Source organism: Onychostruthus taczanowskii, unplaced genomic scaffold, assembly GCF_017590055.1.
Source record: "Onychostruthus taczanowskii isolate IOZ18803 unplaced genomic scaffold, ASM1759005v1 scaffold25, whole genome shotgun sequence".
NCBI classification, from domain to species: Eukaryota; Metazoa; Chordata; class Aves; order Passeriformes; family Passeridae; genus Onychostruthus; species Onychostruthus taczanowskii.
This window is the reverse complement of record NW_024499796.1, coordinates 3,307,336-3,330,784: the sequence shown is the minus strand read 5'-3', so window position 1 is coordinate 3,330,784 and position 23,449 is coordinate 3,307,336. Positions and strand designations below refer to the sequence as shown.

Sequence of the window (23,449 nt, the reverse complement as noted above, 5' to 3'; positions counted from 1 at the left end):
GGACGGGGCTTGGAGCAACCTGGGACAGTGGAAGGTGTGCCTGCCCATGGCAGGGGTTTAGAAGTGGATGACCTTAAGGTCATCCAACCCCAACCATTTTATGATTCTATAATCCTGAAACCTGTAACAATATTTCAGAAGAAAACCACAAAAATTTGAAGGAGCCATACAGTTTGTAACATACCAGCTGCCCTGAAAAGCAAGAGATAATTATTCCCCTTTCCCTTCAAAACAGACAGGAAAAAAAGGACAGTAGATGGAAGGGAAATGAGCCCTTGTTGCCTCTTCACATCCCACATAAGAGGATGCTTCAGGAATATTAATTTGACTAGGCCCACAGACAGCATCCAGGCATCTAAAATTGTGGCACCTTTGATAATTTTAAGCTAACCTTCCTAAACTGTGTGGGATAAGAAGAAGGTTATGCATTGCAGCAAAATGGGCTTGCTTTTAATAGCTGAGCTTTTCACCAGAGTTCTCCTGACTCTGCAACACGTGTCAGCAACGAGGGCACAAAACAAATCACCAGGAGGAATGGAAGAGGTCTGAGCTCAGCACAGGGACCATGTTCTCCTGTTCTCTGAACAGCAGTGACTGTGTGGGACCCTGGCCATGGCACGTGATCTTCCCCCACTCCACAGCTCAGAGATGGGATAATGGCAATTATTCAGAGGGACATTGTGGAGGGCTGTTAAGTGAAATTCATAAATCACCTTGAAAAATAAAATGTGGTCATTAGGCTGGGCAATGTGATCACTAGTCCATGTGCTGCACAGGGCCTGAATAATAACCACCATCCTAAAGGAAAGGCCTGAAGTCTTTCATTGCACATTGGAGCCCTTTTGTTCTGCAAGTACAGAAGTCTTCCTTGGAAGTCTAAGCTGTACCTAACAGTAAAAAAGGTCCATACCAGGTGTGAGAATCCCAGGCAGCAATGAAAGCTCAGAAAAATGGATGATCAGCAGAGAGCACAGTCATATCTCTGTAGCTCTCCACTCAGAGGCTCATGAGGCCTTCCCATTTTATCTGCTCATTGAAAAATGCCCTTATTTTGCACTGAGAAAAACACACCAGGGACTCTTCTGCAAGAAGACATCATTGCAGAGCAGGCAGGACGTCTTGGGGAGGTTTCCTGGGAGGATTTTGCATCAGTTGCAGACCCAGAGTGATGGATACCTGAAGAAGCAGCCATGACAGCTTGCCGTGCTCTCTCCAGAGCTCACCATGGCCACCCTCATCAGAATTGAAATGAACTCATTGGAGCGGGGCAAATGCACGCTTTTACTGCTGATGTGCTGCAAATTTAAATATTTCTATCAGGTAGAGGAAATCCAGGCAATGATGGCAATATCAGACCACAGCAGGTCTACCTACCAGGAGGGGACAGACTCGCTTAGTGTCACTTGTTTAATTACGTGCAGATACTGCAAATGTTGACAAGGAAATCAGAGTTACTGTGTGAGGCCCCTGTCCTTCTAAACTGTCTTAACTCCACTGATTGCCACAGATATTGATTTATTTATACAGGCAAAGGCTTTGACTTGAAAGCCCCCTTCCAATTTAATTAATATTCCAAGAGTTAAAAGGGAATGATTTATAAATACATGAAGAGATATTTTGAGGCCAAGCTGGTCATATTTAAAACTGTGAACTTTGCTCAACCTCACACGAAATTCTGCAGGCTTCTCCATGTTTCTCTTGTGTTGCCTGGCTGTGCCTGCTTGATGGGAAATCTTGACTTTAAATTTCCACCCCTATGCCTGTACCATACACCTATGAATGCTGGAAAATCCATAAAGAAACTCGTGGAAGAATTTGCTCTGGCACAGAGTAGACAAGCCAGTCCTTTGGAGGAGAAGAAGTATGGGACAAAAAGCATCTATTCTGATTTGGGACCAAAATCCTTGCTTGGAGACCCTGGAAGCCTGCCTGTGGAGGATGAGGTCTCTGTTGCTCTTCATGCACGTCCTATTTTTGGAGGACGATACATGTAGTCCAGAGGGACTCGTTTGCTACAGAAACGCCCAAGTTAGGTGCAGACAAGTACGCGGCTGACTCATAAGCCTCTGTTCCTGCCACTAGGGAGCGACAAAAAATCACATTGCAGCAGCTGCAGGGGTTCCCACTGTGATCACCAAGAGCCAAATAATGCCCCACTTACAGCCTCCTGTTCGGGGAAGCCTCCCTAATGCTAAGGATGTTCATACATTAGGCGTTGTATCAGCTTAATGGCCCAGCATTAATGATCTACTGGCTTATTAGTATCTGTTTCCACAGTCATGGGGAAAAAAAAAAAAAAAAAAAAAAGGGCATGGTGAAGATAGCATTTCTTCTGAAATCTTAATGCCAGGCTCTGGCCCATCCATGGATCCTGGAAGTATCATGCTCTGAAAATGGTGCTAGAGGCCATTATCAATTGTCTGGGCAAAGCCTTCCCAGATGATGGATTAGGATGCAGTGACACTGCTGAATGAATGTTGAAAAAGAAGAAAGTTCCTGTTGATGCAGAGGGCTCTGGCAATTAGCAGTGATGGAAAGGAAGAAAATGCTGAGAAGCAGCATGTCAGTAATAATGGCTTCTGGTAAATTGTTACATCATTGCAAAGTTTGTCTCAGTAACAACTATCCTTAAACAGCAGGAGGATGGATACCCAGTGGTGCATCAGCACCTGAATGGCATTTTTTAATGGTGGCTGGATGTGATTTCAGCTCTCTTTGGAGAATGGGGGCACCCAGCCAGCCTGCATGAATGCGATGCGTGAGACAGCTTATGACATTCAGAGCACTGACAGCAGAATGCTTTTCATTTAGGGAACAGCTAGACAGAAACTATTACATTGTTGGAGAGTTATTACCCTCTTGGGCCCAACATTTGTATGCGAAGGAAACCTGTCTTTCACTTCAAGACAAATCACATCCCACAGCAGTGTGGTCTGGAGCTTTGTGTCATATTCAGGAATTCAGTCCCATGTTCTGACACTTTGGGCAAATAACTTCAGAGTGCTTGGGTCACTGGGTGCTGAGAGCCTGGTCAGCGTGGCAGACAGTCAGGACACGTGGAGGGAAGACACAGCTCTGCCACTGCCCATTGCCATCTGTGCCTCTGCCTGTGAGCCAGCTCATTTCCAAAATGGGCATGGAGCTTCCCAACCTTCCAGAGGTGCCACAAGGATTGACTTCTTGCTGTGGGTGAGAGACTCAGGGGCTGGCATGATGGAAACCACATGAGTGCCATGCCACAGACTGAGGTGCTCCAGCCCTGTTTAACCACCAGAAGCATCTTCAGTCTTCTCAGACATTTCAAAAATTGCTGCTGGCAGAAACAACATCCTTCAAAATAATTACTTTTTTCTCAAGTAACTTGCAAGACTCTAAAAGTCTATCACAGCTGAAATGTAACTGCATGTTTCTGATTATTCTTTTCTGGTTTAGACAGAGGTGGCCAGTGGAGGGAGGTGTGATTTGCTCCATGTCCAGCTGTGCTGTCCACCCAGTGGTATCATCTCTGGCTTTCCTAAACTTTCTCTGCCCACACCAATGCCCAAAGCTTAGCTGGCCTTAGAAAGAATTGTCCCTCAAATAAGTCAAGATCAAGGAAAAACAAGAGAAGGCTTTTGCAACTTCCCAGAAACTCCCAGATTCTGGGAAATTTTTTTGGTCAACAATGTTTTTGAGCTGTTTGATCATTTAACTCCTGTGAGAGTCACCAACCATCATCTCTGGGAAAACCACCAATTTCCCCACTGAGTGTCAGAACCAGTGCAGGCAATCAGTCTGTGTGATAGGGTGGTCAGGGCAAAATCCTGCTTGCCCCACTTGGAAACCAGAATTTGCAGCCCATGTGCCTGCAGTGATTGTTTCTGTAAGATTTAGGAGAGTCACCATGGACCACCTGAGCTAAAGCCAAACTCACCTCACAGCCTTTAACACAATGAATCAGGGAAGGGTGAGGGTACCACTTGAGTCCTGCTGTGCAGACAACACTCTGGAGGGAAGGAAAAAAAAAAAAAAGCAACAGGTTAAGACAAAGAAATCAGTGTACAGAAAGTCAGTGTGTTGGCTCCTATGGCTCTCCAGTACTTAACCAATGAAGTTCAGTTCCTAACACCTCTTGTGTTCTCAGGACCTGGCTGTCCTCCAGGTATTTACAAGAAGTGTTGGACTTGACACTTGCAATAACAGAGCATTTGAGATTAAAATAATATTTGAGGTTCTCCTAAAATGTCATGCCCAATATTTCACTCATGGTGGGGGAATGTGGCAGGGAAAGGCAAAGGCACAAGTCGACTTTTGCTCTTGGGTAGGGGGGAGGCATTCTAGGAATTAATTTAGGGATTTCTTTGGTGCTGCCAAGAATTGCTTTATTTCATTGCCCATCATACCTTTGATTCTTGAAGATGGAAGCAGCTAAAGGTGGATTTTCAGACACTTTTTAGCACCATCTTAAATAAAAGCACCTCCCACCACACACCTTCAGAATAACCCCCAGACAGGACAGCATCCTTGGCTACATTTTATGAGCTGTATAATAATTTCTTTTCCAACTTTGTCTACAGAAAAAAGTTGTACACTTGGTTTTGGGCAAAAATGATGACCAGCCTCCTAGACAATGACAGAGACAGGGACACCTAGATTTAAAGAGTGGATGAAAACTTTGGCTGGTCAGTGGAGGTGGTGGTTCCACACCATGGGCGTCCTTGAGATAGGACTCCCATCCATCCAGCAGGACATCAGGCAAGAAGTTCCTTTGGGGCTGTTGCCCATGGATGAAACACTACAGTGTCCAGTGGAGCAAGATGAACACAGAGGCACTCACCTAAAGTGTGGGGTTGGGGTTGGAGGGAGGCCTGGGGAAGGAAGGGATTAATGTTTGGGAAGACCCAACGCACAAGCCATCCCGTCCCCTGCTCATCTGAGGGCTAATTTATTCCATCTGCAGGGGAACCTCAGCTTGTTTTTACAGTTTGTGTCATTTGAGGCTTACCTGGCGTGTGCTAGAAAAAGGACTTTTATACTATCTGACTCGGGCTGTTTATCTTTCCGATGCTCTTGGATTTTCCACTATTAGTCAAGCCCAGCTTGCCCCACCTGCCTCGCAACAGGGCCTGTCTGTGTGAGCAGAGAGGTGGCTGGGGAGGGGAGGATGTTGTTTATCCCCTGGGAGGGAGGGAGGGAGGGAGGGAGGGAGGCTGCAAGGTGCGGGGGCCCCGCGGTGTCACACATTCCCCCGGCGCACTCTTGACAGACAGCTGGAGATTTCCAGGCTGTTGCCTGCCACAAATGGTGAGGGCTTTTCTCTCCCCCCACCCCCTTCTGTTTATTGCACTTCAGAGGGGAAAGAAAGGAAACTTTTCTAGGTTTGAAAATAAACAAGGCCAATCAGCAGAGTGGGAGCGGGGAGAGTAAAGGAAGCAGTTCAAGAACATTTGAACCCAAGAATTAGAACAAAGTGGAAAAAACTCAGGGGTCTGTCTCCTGTATCCAAGGCCAGCAGACAATAAGTGGAAGAAGTGCACTTCCAAAGAGCACCTCACATTCCCCTGGTAAGAAGCATCAATATTTACAAAACCTCACACTCTGTGTGAGTGTGTGAGCATGCAGAGTGAACAAAAGAAACCAAAGAGCCTTGAACCAGGCTCTTCAGAAAGGAGCTTTCCACATGAGAGCAATCCCTCGCAGAGGATGCACTGACTGTTTTCCTGACCCTTCAAGTATCAAAACACCAGAACCTCCCTTAAAGGAATGGATGGGAGGTGAAGTCTCTGCTGAGACAGTTCTCTCTGAGTGCTCACTCAAGGTCATCCTCAATCCCAAACACAGCCTTGGGCTGAGCATCCTCCAGGGAATGGGAATGAGCCCATCCTCTCCACAGCACAAGAAAGCCAGGAGCCAGGTGAATCACTGGGTCACTTGGACATTCCCATTCCTCTGGAGTGGCACTTGCCAACAGCTTCATACCAGTTACTTTGTCCTCCCCTTGGATCATCCTTTGCTAGCAGAGACCACTAGAGCTGAATTAAATCCTGCTAACATTCCTGGAGCTAGAAGCAGAGGGAAGGACCCTAAGCCATAGTCCTGACTCCTGATCCAGTTTTCCAAGCCCTCATTTCCTACCTCCCAGCCTGTTTGTACCCTCAGGCTGCTGCTGTGCTGTGTGCAGTGCACTGGGAGAGAGGATGTGAGTAGAGGGAGACACTGGGCTAGAAAACCAAGAAATTTGGAATGATTTGGATGGCTGGGCAATGTTTCTGCCTCCTGCAGTTCCAACAGGCATACAGGTGTCACAGGGTGCTGCTTGGGGCATCTGAAATAAACAAATGTATAGAAAGCAAGCAAGGATGGGTGAAGGTGGTACATGAGGATGATCTGATGGAGTTGGTGTGCACAGACAGGTAGACTCAATGCCAGCAAAGGATGGCATGGTGTATGGAAGCACCACATCCACCACATGCCAGGTGGTGCCTGGGAAATAAAACCCATCTGGCCACTGCCCCTGGGAGCCCTGTCCCTTCCCCGTGCCGCCCTGTGCTCCAGGCCCCCATGGTGACATCTGCTGCCCTGCTGGCCCCAGCTCCCCTCGTGCACCAGCTCCTGCAGCACAGCTGTGCAGCCAGGTGGGTTCACTCGGGTCCTGTCCCCACCCAGGAACGCCACCCTGCCACATCTGTGGTGGGTGGCTGGGATTCCATCTGCTGTGAAGGGAGAGGGAGCCGGGCTGTGCTCCCACAATAGGTGACAAAGAGCCAAGGAAGCAAATCAAGCTGTCATTTCTCCTTGTGAAGGAAGACCCAGCGCCTCCGGTGCTGGCGCTTCCCTCCCGTGGTGGGACTAACACAATGATGTCAACTCTTTGCAGGCTGCAGAGGGGATCAGGTTTCCCCCAGAGAGGCCAGTGGAGAGCTTTCCTCCACCTTAGATGGGTCAAGTGTCCCCCCTGGGCTGGAGCCCAGGGACTGGCATCTCCTGCTCTCAGCTAACTCGCTCCTCAGGCACTAAAGGAACAGGACAATTAACCATGGACTTTAGGAGTGAGGGGATCAGCCACTGCTGCCAGGAAGGGGGACTTGGGGGCTGCCTCCTCCTGTAGCTACAGATGGAATGGGATCTCCTGCCTTCCCAGGAGTGGAGCTGCTGCACCACAGTAGGTCACATCACTGTTCCATGACTCAGTTTCCCTGCTGCAAAATGAGCCCAAAACTATCCAAAACCAAACCAAACCAAAACAAAACCAAACCAAAAACAAACAAACAACCCCACAAACAAACAAAACCCCAAAACAAACAAACAAATAGACAAAAACTGAGAGAGGAAGAAAAGGAGAAAAGTGCAAAGCTTTAGTGATTATGGGAGCATTTAAGGAGCATTCCCACTAACGAGTTCTGGACATTTTTAATCCCCGGGCTTGCAGTCTGCGTGGGAAGAGGGGCCATGGTCACGCTCAGCCCAGCAGAGCCGGGACATGCAGACCCTTTGAAGGCTCTCCCAGGCATGCACATGCCTGCACACTATTTAGCCTGTCCCTACTCAGCACTAAGGCAAGAACCCAAGTTCAGACAACCTAAGAAATGAGGTGTCTGCTCTGTTTCTCTGCAGTCAATGGGAAAGAGCTGTCAAGCTGTCTCTTAGAGATATTTCCCTTTTTTCTCCCCACTGCCTGCACAGTCAGTCTTGGCAGCTCTATCCATCGGTGTCTTCAGCAGCTCTGTGTGCCACACACAGTGAAGGGAAAATTGTGGGGATAGCACTGGCTGCTCTGAACACATCCCACAGCAGAAGAGAGGCACAGAATGTTTCAGGTGATTTTTTTTTTTTTTTTCTCGCTGAAAATACTTGTTTGGAAGACACTGCCAGCTTATACTGATTTCAGCAAACTGTTTCAGACCCAATAAAACAATTCAACCTAAACCAATTCTGAAAAATACAGAAATATTTAGACATTTTGTGAAATGAAATATCTGTTGTTGTTTATTGTTTGAGAGGACATTTAATTTCTAAGTCTTTGCTGTGTTTTTGTTTTTTTTTTTTTCATTTTTCACTAAACAAAAAGTTTACAAAATCTCCTTGGAAATGAAATGCTACGTTATGTTCAAACCAACATGTTTTTTCTTCCAATTTTTTGGTTCACCAAAAATCACAATAACAAAATAGTCCCTTTGATTAGGAATTTTTTTTTTTCAATTTAAGAGAACTTTGAGTGAACCGAAAAATCAAGTGATTTGCACAGCTCTGCTCTAAACAACCCTCAGAGAAGGGATAGCTCCTTCTTTCCATTTTGCTTCCATAACAGATGTTGCTTGAGCTGCTACAGACAAATTATTTATTTTTCCTTGTCAGCTCTCCCTGTGTTTTCTCTGTCCCCATCCTCTCAAAGGTAAGCACCACAGATCAGTCCTGCCTTTATCTTCTTCCCATCCTGCCCTCATTTGTACTTTACTTGTGCCTGAAATTAAAGCAACAAAAAGTGTATCCTTTGCGTCATCCAAGGGCTCTGAGATGCACAAAGACTTGCCGTGTAAATGCAACCAGCTGCTCCCTGTGCTCATATGGCACAACAGCAAAGCTGTCACTGGCCATAAACAGAGACATGGGTTATTAATGATATATAACACATTGCCATGGGGACCTTCCCCCAAGGCATCCCAGTCCCATCTCTCCAGGATGTCCCCACTCCCACGAGGCAGCGTTTTTCCTGGTGGCTCCCCAAGAGGTGCCTCTCCCTGTGGGTGAAATCCCATTATCTGCAGGGTTGGATAAGATGGATGTTTTACAGCTACCAATTTTTTAATTAAGGATTTTTTTAATCCCTTCTGGCATGTCTTCCCTCCCAATACAAGTTCTCCAATCCAAATCTCACCCTCTAGTTTACAAAGCATTTGTAGGGTAGAATTTGTATCTGCTCAGGGCTTAAACTCTTGCAAGATCTTCACCATCAGGGGGAAAAAAAGGGCTTATTTACCGCTGTGCTCTTGGAAACCATGATTTCTCCTCCATCCCTCACTCCCCTTGTCTCCCCCTTTACTACTCTATGTTTTCCCTGCTGCCTAATGAGCCCTCCAGAGACCTGCAGGTATAAAACTCGTTACAGCTCCCTCCACGTACCCGCATCAATAAGTGAAGGAGTGCAGAGAGAACAGGAGGGAAGCTGTCACTTTATTTCCCCATGAATTACAAACCACTTTAAAGTCTGGCACTCAGGAAAGGGCCAGTGAGAAATTGCCCCTCATACAGAGATAGGGGCTTTCTTTATGTTTCATGCCAGAAACTTGGCAAAGCCTTGGCTTAAGGCAGTCACAGAACCTCAGCGTCTGGAGCAAATGGGAAGCTGGGAAGGACATTATGAGCTTGTCATATTCTATGGACTTGGGTTTCCCACTCTTTTCCCAGATTTATTCTCTTGCTCTGCATGAAACAGTGAAGTTCAAAGTGGTGGAGAATTCTGGAGCCACTTGCTACCCACAGCCAAGGCCAGATTTCAAAAATCCCAAACCCTAGGTGTACATTTAGGCATGTAGAGAAGCAAATAGACTGTCAAAGCTGCTCAAGACATGCTGGGGCTGTGTTGGCTGCTTGTTCTCCTTCTTAATGGAGTTCAGGTGTGTAAAACAGACTCCTGCAAAGCCAGGACCAAGTATGTAAAAGCCAGAGGTGTTTGCTCAAGCACCATCAGTAACTTGCACTCTGGTGACACCTGATGTGCCATAGTCTTCCACCATGTGCTCAAATGTGTCCAGTTAGACTTCCACACCTGCAGAAATGTCATAAAGCCACAAACACCTGGTTTGTTTGTAGGAACATGAGGGTTTCCAGGAAGAGTTAGGTGAGTGTGCCTCTCACTGACACCCAAGTGTGGGCATGACACCCAGCAGCTGTTTGCTGCCAGTGGGGCTGAGTGTGTGTGTGCAAGGCACTGCACATGGTGTACACATCCCCATCAGGGCACGCTGCCACTGGTGCGTGCTGGAGGACGCTCAGGACGGGGAGCTGTGAGCAGCTAATGCTGGCTCTGCGTTTGCAGCAGGCAGGAGGGAGAAGTGGTGACCTCTGGAAGGGGCTGTGCTGAGCAGGCAGCTCTCACATGAGGGCGGAGGGGCGGGGGGAGCACTCAGCCAGCTCCGCGGGGTCGGGAAATGAAAAACCCTCTGTATCAGCTTCTTTTGTCATCCAGAAGTGGCACAGAAAAATCCAGCCCTGCCACCCAAAGAATGCAAAATACAGAACAGGAGGAAGAAAATAAAGCCTGGCCAGTGCCCTTTCTCTAGCTGTCCATCACATCTTCCTGTGGCATGGATTCCATTTCCAGATCAAACCCCACTGATGTGAGGCCTCTACCTTGAACTGACTTTCACTTGGTAAACACAGAGAGAAAGCCACTTGGAGAGAAAGCCACTATATTACTGGAACAGACACAAGAAAAATAAGGAATTCTTTCCTAAAGGTGCAAATTCCCCATTTTGCACAGGTAACACTGATCACTCTCTGCTCATGCAACAAAGGATGTGGTTCGTGCAGTCGCCAGGCACTGACCTTCACTCTCTGAGGGTTCATCCAGTGCTGGATGTCTTGCACGGTCTCGTTCACGCGCAGGAGGATGGGCTCGTGACTGTGATCCAGACAGGAGGTGGTACACTCCGTGCCTGCTCAAAACACAAAGGGGATAAAGCTAAAGGATAAAGCAGGCAGCTTCTGACCCTTCCAGCATCCTTCCAGCTGAAGGACAGTATTACGGCTCATTTTTCCTAAATTGCAATTAGCAGTCAACCATAACTATCACATATCTCCTAGCCACACGTGAAGTGCTGAGTACAACCCTGTACTGAGCAGGAGAGCGTGGGGGTGGCAGATATTCCAGGGCCTTTTTGAACAAGCTCCAAATCTAAGTGTTTCTCTGGCTATTAACTTTAGGAAGGGGGTCAGGTTTTGCGCTTTCAGATCATCAAGACAATGTGAAGGTTTTTCCATTTCAACTGCTCTTTCAAGCAGTGGGGAGAGGCTGTTGAACTCATCTCACCTGTGACATGGCAGAAACCTATTGTTTGATCTGTCAGATTTACAAACATCCAATAATAATCTTCCAAAGGGTGACCAAACCTAATGATATCGGAGACCAGCTATCACCCAAGTCCCACAGTCAATAAGAAGTACGCAGAAAGGTAATGATGGCTTTGTTCACACATAAACCTGATTTCTCTCTGATTAACTGTCATGCCCAGTGGGAATCCTGTCCTTTCTTTATTAAAACATGCTGTGATACTCTGCAGCAATATCCCAGAGCCCTGTGGTGACACAACCATAAGCTCTTGTGTGTTGGACCATTACCATTTCCCCCCTGGAAAATCACTCTTGAATGGCACAGCTGCTGCAAACATGTCATTAGGATTTCTGCACTCCAATCAGCGCTGGGGGAGGAATTAATCTCTGCACTGGTTTGGAGAGCTGAACCTCTGGCTCAACACATGCCTCAGCCTGGAAGGGCAGATTAGGTGTCTGAGGAATTACTGAAGGTGTGTGGGATTCATAGTGACCATGACTGGTTGCTATTATTTTTCCCACCTGCTTCTGCCTTCTCACATTCTCCACTTGGAGGAGTCAGTGGGAGCAGCCAGACCTAGGCTGGAAAGATGGGGAGTGCTTGAGGTTTGTTTTGCTTTCCCAGGACACCTGGAAGTGGCTCCAAGGACCTACTAGATGAGGCCTATTGACACTACCCCCAGAGTGAATGACTGGCTCCTCTCCATGAGCGTGGTGGACACTTTTTCAAAAGGACATTGATCAGGCTTTCAAAAATGCAAAGAAGAGAGGAAAACCCCAACATCTGATCCCAAAAGTTGGTGATGGGTGAGACTACAAAGTGTGTGGTATGTCTCCATCTGCTGAGAATGAGAGCCAGCGGCCACTGTGCCCTCTCTGAGCTCTAAATCCCTCTTCAGAGAGAGCCACACTCTTGTGGGGGGTCTGCCCCATGCATCCCTCACCTCCATGATGCTGTGTGGTCCCATCCTGGGGTCAGGCCCACCACTCCCTGGGATTGGCACCTGCTGACAGTCACTGTGACAGGAGCCAGAGCTGGCAGGCACCCAGCACTCAGATGCTCCCCTCCAAACCAGCAACTGGGGTTTCTCTCCTTGCAAAAACCTGTCTGGCCCTGGAGGTAACCTCGTCTCAAGGGTAAAACGCCTCTCCACATTAAGAGTCGCCGCAGCCTCCCCGCCGCTCGCTCTGCCGTGCTCCACCACGCTCGTGGAGAGGAGCGGGTCGGAATTGTTTTGATATATGATCTGTAATTGGCATCATTACAGAGCGGTGATCTCATCCAGGTCGTGTTCTCCTCCCCGGGGAGGGAACACAAGGAGGCTCGTAGTCCTCTGCATGGCTGCGATATAATGAGGGAGCCGCGCAAGGAGGAAATTTCTCCAAGTTCAAAGGGACAGGCGGAGGCAGGAGGGGGATGGCAGGGGCTGGGAGGGGGGCTGCAGGAAGGGGCCTCACAAACCTGTGTGGGCTGTAGGCAGTGCAGCTCCTGTTGCAGCCCTTACAGCAGGGAGACCCTCGAAATGGGGGCTGAAAGTACAATATAGCGTGTACAGCACAGAGTGTCTGTCCCTCTCTGTGTCTGGTGACACAAAGCCAAGCTGAGCACAGGGGTCATCACACCATGCACAGGGAACAGGTACCCCAGAAAGAAGGAGGAATACAGACCCTTGAAAACAGCTCCTAAACAACTGTCATACCAAAGGGTATGCTCAGCTGGCCTCGTACTGTTTCTGGGGAGACCTGAATTATCCTAGTGCTGCATTCTCCTGTCAACTCCCTGCCTTTCAGCTTCTGGAGCATGGGTTTGTGCATGTGGCTGAAGGAGTAGGCATTATGGAAGCATAAGAGCAAAAGCAGGTACAATCCCTCGCTGTATTTTGCAGACTGGATATGTCTCTGGCACAGCCTGGTGTGCTGCTGCCCCTGAAAACCAGCTGGCCAAGAAGGCACACCATGAAACTGGAAGCCCGGCAAGGAGCCTGCAGTCAGAGCAGGTTACATGACGCCTCTCAGAGCTTCATGTTTCCTAAGAGCATTTCCCTGAAAAGCCTCCTGTAGCAGGTTCTCACTCGCACAAACAAGTTACTTGAAGGACTCCTTCCTCCCTCCCTGCCATTCCCATCCTATTCCTGGTCTCCCACCTATGCCTGCTGCCTGCTCACCCACCTATGCCGTAGCCGCCGGCGCACTGCAGCTTCAGGTGGCTGTTGAGCTGGGTGGGCAGAGCACACTGTCCCTGCATCTCCCTGCACAGGTGGAAGGACCCGCTCCAGGTGCCATCCTTCCGGCAGTGGATCACATTGCTCCCACGGCCCTGGGAATGAGGGAAGGAGATAAGGAGGATTAACAAAAAAATAGCAAGGAGAGACTGAGAGGTGAGAAGTGAGCAGAGCTGAGCTAGGAGCAAAGTTCTGTTGGAGTTGGAAAAGCCCCTAGTTGGGACTGCCAGTCCTAGGAGGGGCAAGAAGGAGTTTTCTTCCAAAGAATAAAGAAAAGGAAACCCACAGTGCTCACACAGAGAGAGAGAGAGAGAGAGAGAGAGAAATACACGCATCTCTCTTCTTTGCAATTCAAGGTCTTTACAAGCCCCTTGCAAGTCTACACCTTAGAACAGCCCCACTCCTGTTGCAATAAAGGTGCCTTCACCCCTTTGCCTTCCTCCTTGTTACAGAGAGGTTGGTGTTGAATGAAGACAGTCTCTTTCCTCTTTGCATTTTCTAACCAGTTACATCATCTCTCTTGAAAAAGAAAGAATCCCCAATGGCCATCTGAAGGAGGAAGGGAGAGTGGGACATGAGCTTAGCAGGGCAGAACGTGCTCTTTAGAGCTTGGCTGCCTTGAGTGACAGCGGGCGAAGGGGCTGAGGCAGACACGCACAGAGGCAGGTGGGAAGGACGAAAAATCCTCTGGTGTTGGAATGGGCAAGGAATAGAATATGACATTTCTCTTATAGAAGAGATTCTTCGTATGATTCTGAAGAATGAATACCAAAGTCCGAGGGGAAATATCATGCCCTTTAAAGACAACAAAGGAGTGCACAGGCAATCTTTTGTCAGATCTATCCACACAACATTGGGGATTTCTGTGCAAACAAGCTGTTCTGTGGGATCTGTGAGCCATGGGGCAATGTGGGACATTCAACAGGAGCTTGTCTGGTGTAGTTGGGCTCCAAAACTCCTGTGGGGACCTTACTGGGTGGGAGAATCATGCAGAATCTCTGCTTCTCCTCTCCCAATTTTAATGCCAGACACGTTGCCTGCAATCTACCCACCCTGCTCTTGGACACTGTGCTGGATATCTTTGGGGGTTCTTTAATGTACTGTCCATGCTGGGATCCCTGTGGGACTGCTGAACATTTTGGAGGAGCTCTGCCCCACAACTCACACCCATTGTTGCACAGGGACCTGCACAAGCCCCTGGTACTGGCATGGAAAAGGGCTCAGCCTTCAGTGATAGTCTCATCCTTAGTATCCTAAAGCTTCCCTTTTTTTGTTCAGCTTTGTTAATGAACATAGTGTTTAGTGAGATGCAAAGTGGTATTAGCAGCAGACTACGGTGTGGGACCTGCTTCCCCTTCTCTAGACATCTGGCCATTGCCAGAAGTAATAAGGAAATCATATGAAAGGAATAATGGAGCAGATGGACTCAGGGTGAGATCCTGCTTGGTGATTCTCACCTAAGGGCCAGTTTGGCAGAGATTGATTAATTTAGATCTGACTGTTGATATGATTTGTGTACAATATGCAAAAATGGAAGACCCTTGCTCTGGTGCCAGGGGAGGTACCTGCTTAAATGACCATTACATTCCTGGTGATTAAGAGATGCTGTATGTGCAGCCAAGTAATGGTCTTCCAGCATGGTGACAAAGTCAGGAATAAATTGCTAAATTATAATTGAGCACAATTTGCTGTTTTAGCAAGTGTGGTGCACTTCCCTTGCAATTTCCATGCCAGGGTTCAAATGTGATTCTCAAAGATGAGCCATGAAACCTGATTTATGTTCCTGGAGCTGGCTGTGCTTGAGGGTACTCTTGTATAGTTTCAGCAACATACTCAGAGATCCCAGGATATCCATTGCTATAGTAACATACTGTCCATCATTCCCTGACCTGAAAAATCTCTTGTGAAAACCCCTGCTGGGTTTCTTGCTTGGATGCAACATGTATTATCACCTTATATAGCTGAGAGAGACTTAGTGGGGTTTAATCCTTAAATAATTAACACCTCTCAAGTGGTTCTGGATTGTGCCAGGAGCCCTTGCTCTTCTTCTGTAGCCTATTTTCTGAGATATCTGAAAATACTTTTCACTGTAAATACCTTTCTCAAGATTTTATCTGCTCCTTTGCCCAAGGTGCTTTTGCAGCTGAGCAGTCACTCCTCTCCCTCCCACTGAATAGACAGAGTTGTATCTCTCCCTTTCCTGAGCTTACTTCATTACTGCTGTAACCCTGACTCCACTGCTTGCTCCTCTTCATGTTCACCTCATTTAAAAGCAAACACAAGCCCATTCCACCAGCTGTCATTGCCCTGGAGGTCCCAGTTTCCCCGCCCTGGCAGTGCTGGAACACAGCACAGGACATGCTGCCCCTCTGAGCAAGTGGTGGATGCACAAAGCCACAGCTGCTGTGTCCCAGAGCTCCCACCCCCTCTGCACCCATGCCTGCAACTTCTCATTTCACACTGCTTATAACCTCACTCCAAGTCTTAAACAAGGAAATCTTTCCCAGGTGCCCTGATGTGAAATGCTGGGGCTCTGTTGTCACCGTGGAGAAGGAAGGCCAGAGGACAGGGAACAGGGGCTTTTAACATGTGGAGCAGGTACCAGAGGTGTCTTTCACATAACTGCCCCTAAAGCAGGGTTTGTACCTTTTTAAAAGTCATCAGATTCTGATCTGATAATCTGATGATCTGAATTCTGATGATATGAAACAGCCCTTGTCAGAGCACACCCTGCTCCAAGCAGTGCCTGCACTTGCTGCAGCTTCCATATCCCCACTTTCTCTTCCCAAGCAGGGGGAGTAGCAGCAGCACTTCTGGGAGAAGTTACTTATCTCACAAACTATAATTACCTCTGGTGAGGAAAACTAGGCATTTCAAATAAGATAGTAGAGGCCAGACCTTCTCATATCAATGAACACAGCTCCCAGGAAGCCAAAGGCAACATGCTGATTTGTGCCAGATGGGGATCTGACCTCTGATGCCAAAAGACACCCTCACAGCCAGAAAAACTTGGAAGTTTAGAGTGAATTCACCTGAATATTTGTAATCCCTATGGTGCTAAATTATCACACAACACACAGGCATAAAATGGTAAGAACTGGAGAGAAAAGAGAGGTAAAACAGAATGAATACATGGGATATGTGTAGATAACACACATTCTACTTACTTTGATTTGTTGCTCCTGATTTTCCAGCCAGAACATAAAGCCACTGTGGCAGATTTTTCTGCCACTTACTGTCCAGAAACAGTAAGTCAGTTGCTTCTAATTCTCTACCGGTAATAGTTAATACTGTTTCTACTGTCATAAAAATAATACTTCCAGGCTCTCCCTCAACTTTAAATATGGTTATCCCTTCTGCATTTCCCTGGTTTTGGAAGAGCTCAATGTCCCTCAGCCTCTCCAAGATCAGTGTCCTTAGGGAAGATATGAAAAAGCCAGACTTGTGTGGGCCGAGGTGATTTGGGTCAGGGGGACTCACCGACTGGCTGTCATCATCCTCGCACTTGATTCGGCACTCGCTGTTGAACTGGAAACCGTTGGAGCACTGGTAGAGCCCGTGGAACTTGGAGGGTGGAGGGTCACAGGTGACAGGCACGCAGGCGCCTGGCAGCCACGTGCCATCTTGTGTGCACTGGATCTTAAAGGCTCGCCTTTTTGTGCAGAAAAAAGCAATATTTAGTGAGTGGCTGAGTCAGCTGGGAGCCTCTAAAGCCTCTGAGCTCGCTAGCAGGTTGCAGGAGATGGGTGTGCTCGAGCTTTTAGCGCTTGGGGAACAAGTTGTGAATCTGCGTCATGAGGTCTCTGAGCAAAAATAACAATTATTTGCAAAACCAACATTGAGCTGCCCAGCCTAAACTCCTCTTTTGGCCTTGGACACATCTCCCAAGAACTCAGCTTCCCAGGCTTGTGGGCTGTGGTTGGTTTGAAGTGGGTTTGTGCAGAGTCAGAAGTATACGACAGCACTAACCCTTTTTTGCTGGGTTTCAAAGGGGACTCCCCAGGCTGCATATCAAAGGGGTATTTCTAAGGTAAAGTCTGTTTTTTGAGCACTGGTCAGGATTTTTAAAGAAGTCTAAGTGAGCTGGGTGCCTAAACTGACACTGCACAGCTATCTGCATGAAGGACTTGCTCCATGCTATTCCCTACGGCACACAGAGTCTGTGACAAACAACCCTTTCCCAAAATCACTGTAACTCATGGCTTTCTGAACCAGGCTGATGGCACAGCTTTAGTCTTTCACGTACTTTCTTGATTTTCTGGAGGATCCAGGGACGTGGTAACCTGGTTTGCATTTGTACTTGCAGAACGAGCCCACTTTGTGCTTGTCTTCTCGGCAGCGTGAGGTCTGGAGATCCGCGTTGGGGACGATGGAGGGTGCCCGACACATCAGCTCACACAGGGCCTCAGGAAAGGACCACAGCCCATCCTCCATGCAGGTCAAGTTGCTGTTGTTTCCTGAGAAGATCAGTGAGCAAAGTTAACAACGTACAGCAGGAATATTTTCTTTTGAAATGTTGTTACACCTGTAAGATATCAAAAGCCCCCTCAGCCGATTTGACAAATTCAACTGCATTGAACATTCATATGTCCTGCGCGTTCTCTCGCTCTAGATGATGTCATTAAATCATTAAGGACTCTGCTTTCAGGTGACAGGCAGGCAGTGCTTATTTCAGGAAATGCTATAGCATAGGGGAAACCACACGGGCTTTGTCATCTTTTGTATTTCTCTTCCTTATTTTGTTCCTCTCTGAAAGGAAGCTTGTTTCATACACCAACCCCCTCCTCTCCAAAGCCATGGCTTTAACAGAGGGTTTGGTGCCATCACATTCTTCATTCAGCTTCTGTGTTATATCTTTTCCCTGAATCTGTCCCTTTTATTTCAATTTGGAACCTTTTGGAGCAGCATCTGTTAGTATTAGAGTCACTACTCCAACACAATGAGGAGCCATTCTCAGCTGGGGACTCTCAGTCCTTGGGGACTACTGTGATAAATATGATTCATAATACTCATTAGAGACTCATTTTCCTCAGGAAGCTTTCTTGGCCAACACGTCAAAGGTAAAAGGTACAATAGATCTATTTGCCTCTGCTATGACCTACTTGACTTCAGAAGGTTAAGCTAAAAGTAGCCCAGTCTCAGTGTATTTTACATTCTTTGTTATTTTATACCATATGTTGAAAAGAAATAAGCTTTTCCTAAGAAACAAAGCACAGCTATGAGCCACTAACCCTTCAAAAATCCCTAATATTCCATTGAAATCCCTGAGCATTGCTGCAGGAACTCTTCTCAACCCACAAGGCATATTTTCAACAGTGAGCCAACTTCGGAGTTATCCGAAATAATACTGACAAACTGCTAACCCCGGAGCAATGCCATCTCTCTCTGAGGGGAGGAAGAGAGCCGGGGCATGAGGCTGGAATTCAAAGAAGAAGAAAACAAAAGGCTCTGGAGGGCTCAAGAAGGTATGTAGAGGAGCCCTCCTGCCTGCCCTCAAAGATAAGAGAAGCCACATTAAATCAGCCCCGGATTTCTCTCTCCCCTCCCCAACTGCAGATGATTGCAGAGGTATTTTGTGCAGAAGGGAGCTCTTTTCTGGAGCACCAGCCTGTTCCTCTGCTCTGACTCATGCAGCAGCTCCCAGCCCAGCCGTGGTGATATCATACTTGCCACTGCAAAGCGATAAGCTGTGACATTACCAACAGTGGCTGTCATGACGTCAGTGATTGAATTAGCCATGAGTCATTCCAACGCTGTTCTCCAGAAGCTTAGTGGCAACATTTATTAGTCATCAGTGATGGCTCTACACCAAACAGAGCCTTTACCTCACAGCTCAGTGTTTCTGGACAAAAGTGAAGTGATGTTACACACCAGAGCTGCAGCCCCTGATCTGGGGTTGGTTGTCATCTCTCCATCTACCCTTGCCTGAGTCATCAGCTCTTGTTGGTCATGATGACTATAACTATTTTCACCGCCCGCTCAAAAATATTTAAAGCACTTAAAATGAAAAAAACCCTTTTGTTGAAGATAGTCCTGTGAGTGCATAAACAGAAAAAGGGAGGTTTTTGCTAAAAAGTAGTCTTAATTTTCTTTTAACTATCTTTTGAGTAGTCATAACTTTGACTGTGTGTTGTCTGTTTTTGATTATCTCCCATCAGAACTAAAAAGAATTTAGCAATTTGCTTATATATGAAGAAATCATCATAGCCTTTCCCTGAAATAAAAAATACTTCCCATGCCTTCCTTTTTGGGGTTTGCAATGAATCCCAGCAAAGAAGGAGATACCATGGGTCCAAAAACATCTTATATTGTGTTTGTACCTGAGTTGACAACAGCAGTCATGTTCATTTACAAGATGGACAAGTTCCTTCAAATTAACAATTTTCTTGTTTCCTGAGGACCAGATCAAAAATGGAAATGTGCCAGTGAGCAGAAGAGTTAATGGTGCTGAGAAGAGGATGGGGATGTTAGCAGAAAGGTAGCAGGGAAGAAGATAGGACAGAGGGCAGCTGTGTTATTTCTAGGGGAAAAATATAAAAGAAAAAAGGATAACATGAAGAGTGACAAACAAGAAGAGAACAGGAAGGTCAGAGTAGAGCAAAATGAGTGTGGGAAAGAAGAAGGGTGATGGTGGATTAGAAAATACAGTGATGGGGGTCTGTGCCATTGGGACGTGCGGATTTTCAGTCTTCTCTTGGCTTTCCGTATACATGGAGGAGGCATAGAAGGGAGACAGACAGTGGAAATAGACAAAGCATGGGAAAGAAGATGAGAGAGCTCAATCTGATTTATCCCCATGACTTTTCCATGTTTTGGTTGTATGGAAGCAATATTCCCTGTCATTGCTGCCTGGCCAGCTGCGATCAAGGAAAGGTCAAAGCAAGGTAATAGAGAGATGCAAAGGAACTTAACTTCTAATATAAATAAACCTTCCATTGAGTCCTATAATTCTTCCTACTTAAAATATCATGAATAACTCTAAACCAACAGCAAGAGAAACATGTATTCCTAGGAGCAGTCTGTATTAGCTGTGTGTCTCAGGTCACTGCACAGACACCCCCAATACCTTTCAGAAGAGCAGGAGGTCGGCATGTGAAGGAGCATTTCTTGCCAAAGGTGGTCCCCTCGCTGCAGTTGAAGGTGGCTGGGTAGACATGGTACTGGTCTGGGACACCACAGTCCACGGGCTCACATGTCACCTGCTTGTTCCACTTCCCATCCATGCAAGTCATGGTGACGCTGGACTCCGTCTGGAAAAAGACACACGGCTACAGCCACCACAGCCAGCAAGGGAGAGATCAAAACCATTTCAAGACTAATAGCCATGATTTTGGCTCACAAGTTAAGCACAGTCACATCTGGTCCCTACCATCATCATTTAGACAGCAGCTACCAAACCCACCAAAGCTCATAAGCAATAGTGTCAGAGAAAGGATTTTCTGCCACCTCTGGGGTGAGACACCAAAGTGCTTCCATAGAAAGAGTGCAGCTCTACAAATAATCCAAACTCTTGTCTGGCCTCCTGAGACAAGGAGGGAACCTGCTGCTCTGCCCTGCCATTGGAAAGGAGCACAAGCCTGAGCTGTTTGGAGCTGACATCTGTCCCCCATCCCTGTCACATCTGTGGTGACAAAGCCACTCCAAGGGGATCCCTCTGTGCTTCTGAGTAGTCAGATTCATTTTTGGGTTTGAAGTAAAAGCCAAGCTGACATGAAGTCATTTGGGATTCTCATCCAAGGCTCTCCTGAGAGGTGTCAGTCACCCGTGGATGGGGATCTCAGGGGAAGTGCAGATACTGACAGCTGCTGCTGTGGATGCTCTGGCAGAGTGCCCCAAGGCAGAACCAGGGCCCTGCTGTCCTGACACCACAGACACGAATGCCTGAGGGACAGCCCTTTTCCAGGAGGAATTTACCATGGCCAGACCCAAGAGTGTCCTGCCCAAAACTGGCACCTGGAACTTGAGAGGTTGTACACAGACTCAGTGTCTGTGCTCTGACTTCCCCGAAGTCACTCCACCATCACAGCTACACAGAAACTAAACTTCTATGGATCTGAGGAATAACCAAAACTGCACAGCACACTGGAATCCTGGAGTGCTAGGGGCAAAGAAGGAAAATGGGGGGAAGTAAAGAAGCCACCCATCTAAAGTTAAGATGAATTTACTGAGTGACTGAAGGACAAACAGATGTTGGCAGAGAGAACTGAGTAAACAACATATCCACTTTCTAATTAAAAATGGAAAAATATTAAAAGCTAGTAGTGAAGAATCTTTATTCACACCAGAATAAAGAGAGGGACAGAGGTTAAGAAATGTGAGAAACCCAAACATGAGAAGGGGAAGATGCTGGCGAGGAATCTGACCGAGCCATACAGCAGCACTCCTCTGCCTCCAGGGAATATTTTATTCAGGGCTGGTATGCTCACAGGAGATTTGCACCGCCGGCCATTGATCTGGGTTTATAAAAGGAAAGGGAATTTTTCTAGCACACATCAAAGGGACCTGGATTCCCTTTTTGCAAAAACACCCTAATGGTTTCAACAGAAGTTCAGACCTGTCTCCCTTTGATATATGGTTGCATTCAGAATGGAAAAAGCAGTCCCTGAGCTGAGAAACTGGACACTTCCCAAGTGGGCACAAAACCCCTTTGCTAGACCATGGAGTTTATTTAAACAGGGAGCACTGCTGATGGAAAAAAATGTCTTTTCTACAAACTCAGAGGAGCACATTCTGGGATACTCAGAGCCATCAGGTGAAGGGATACTGTGTTCACATTCCCAAGAATTTCACTCTCCAGCAGCTGCTAATTCTCTCTTTGTTGTTTATGAGAATATCTGTACCACTAAAAAGTGTATATAAAGTGTAGGCAGTTGATGTCCTGAAGATTCCAGGGTGTTGCAGTGTGATGGCTACAGGAGAAGGGATAACACAGCATACTCCCCTGTCTTGCAAACCATCAGCATTCCAGGATGGGCTGCTCCAGCATCCAGCAAAGCTATCCATCCATTTCCCTTTAACAGATGCTATTATCAAATAACACAGTAGCAACGTAGCTGCTGTAACTTAAAACATAAACCCAAGCTATTGATGTCAATAAACTCAAGCTAATGATGTCAGGGGCTATCCAAATGTTATGGAAAAGACACAGCATAGTTTCATGCTGGATACTGGATCCAAGATGAACAGAGGGAAGTTGTATCAATGACAAGAGATTCAGCTCCAGAAATTAAGTTATTGTTGTTGCTGTGATCTAGTTTAGGAATAAATGAGTGTTCCTACTAGCTGCTACTGGCTGCTGAAACACAGTGTGGTGCATGAGGAAGTTTCTCTAATGACAGGGTTACACATCAGATGTACCTCTGCAGAACACCAAAGAAACAGAAACCAGAATATAACACAAAAAAATTAAACAGAAGCAATATCTGTGCATGACAGCCACACTTTACAAAAGGATTGGTTTGCCCAAGCTACCACTTGTGAGAGTATTTCAGCTGCAACCTGTGGCCTTTGTTAGCAGAAAGCAGCAGGACCCCAGAGCCTGCTGTAAGTGCTGCAGGCCTGGGATCCCCTCTCTTTGGGAGGGATTCCTCTCCACAGCCATACTCCCACTGTCCTTTGTCTGTGTCCCTGTTCTAGACCATGATATCAAAATGTTAATAATTAGTGTCTGCACATTTTCATCTTTGGGTTTTTCTCTGTGGTACTTTCCCCACAAAGCCCCTAACCTAATCTGTAAGAGTTCTCTCTGACCCCTGTGGTCTCTTCCTGGATGGGAAGGCCATTCCCCAGCAGAGAAGCTGTGCCCATGGAAGACCCTGTCTACTCAGCTTTTCCCAGTAATTTGTTCCATGTTTGGTATGATGGAAGCTGAGTTTTTCAAGGTCAGACATAATAATGGTGCATTTTAGAGCATGTCTATCATGTCATCACTTGAAGCACATGTAATTCTGCAGCAGGACACAGTACAGAGAATTCCCTGCAATGGAGACAAAATTCAGTGGCTCTGATTGGAAGCACAGAGGAAAAACCTACCACAGAAATCATTGCTGATGGCACCCACCAGCTTTTGAGTTTCCCCTCTTTCAGTGTCACAACTGAGGGTGGGATCTGCAGTGTCCAGGGGCAGCACCCCTGGCTGCTGAGCAGGATCCTGTCCTTCCCCAGCTCCATGCCACACCCTGGAGGTATTTCTGATAGAC

At 47.0% G+C, this 23,449-nt stretch overlaps 1 protein-coding gene across 1 annotated transcript in view; it reads right to left on the bottom strand.

Moving 5' to 3' along the window:
- Nucleotides 1-23,449, bottom strand: part of PAPPA (pappalysin 1) — a 177,508-nt gene that overhangs the window by 14,961 nt on the left and 139,098 nt on the right. The window contains exons 15-20 of the mRNA XM_041406962.1: nucleotides 20,317-20,500; nucleotides 17,497-17,707; nucleotides 16,731-16,902; nucleotides 13,198-13,345; nucleotides 10,525-10,634; nucleotides 3,914-3,985 (exon numbers count right to left, since the gene is read on the bottom strand). Of these exons, the coding sequence (XP_041262896.1) occupies nucleotides 3,914-3,985; nucleotides 10,525-10,634; nucleotides 13,198-13,345; nucleotides 16,731-16,902; nucleotides 17,497-17,707; nucleotides 20,317-20,500 (897 nt within the window). The remainder of the gene's footprint in view (nucleotides 1-3,913; nucleotides 3,986-10,524; nucleotides 10,635-13,197; nucleotides 13,346-16,730; nucleotides 16,903-17,496; nucleotides 17,708-20,316; nucleotides 20,501-23,449) is intronic.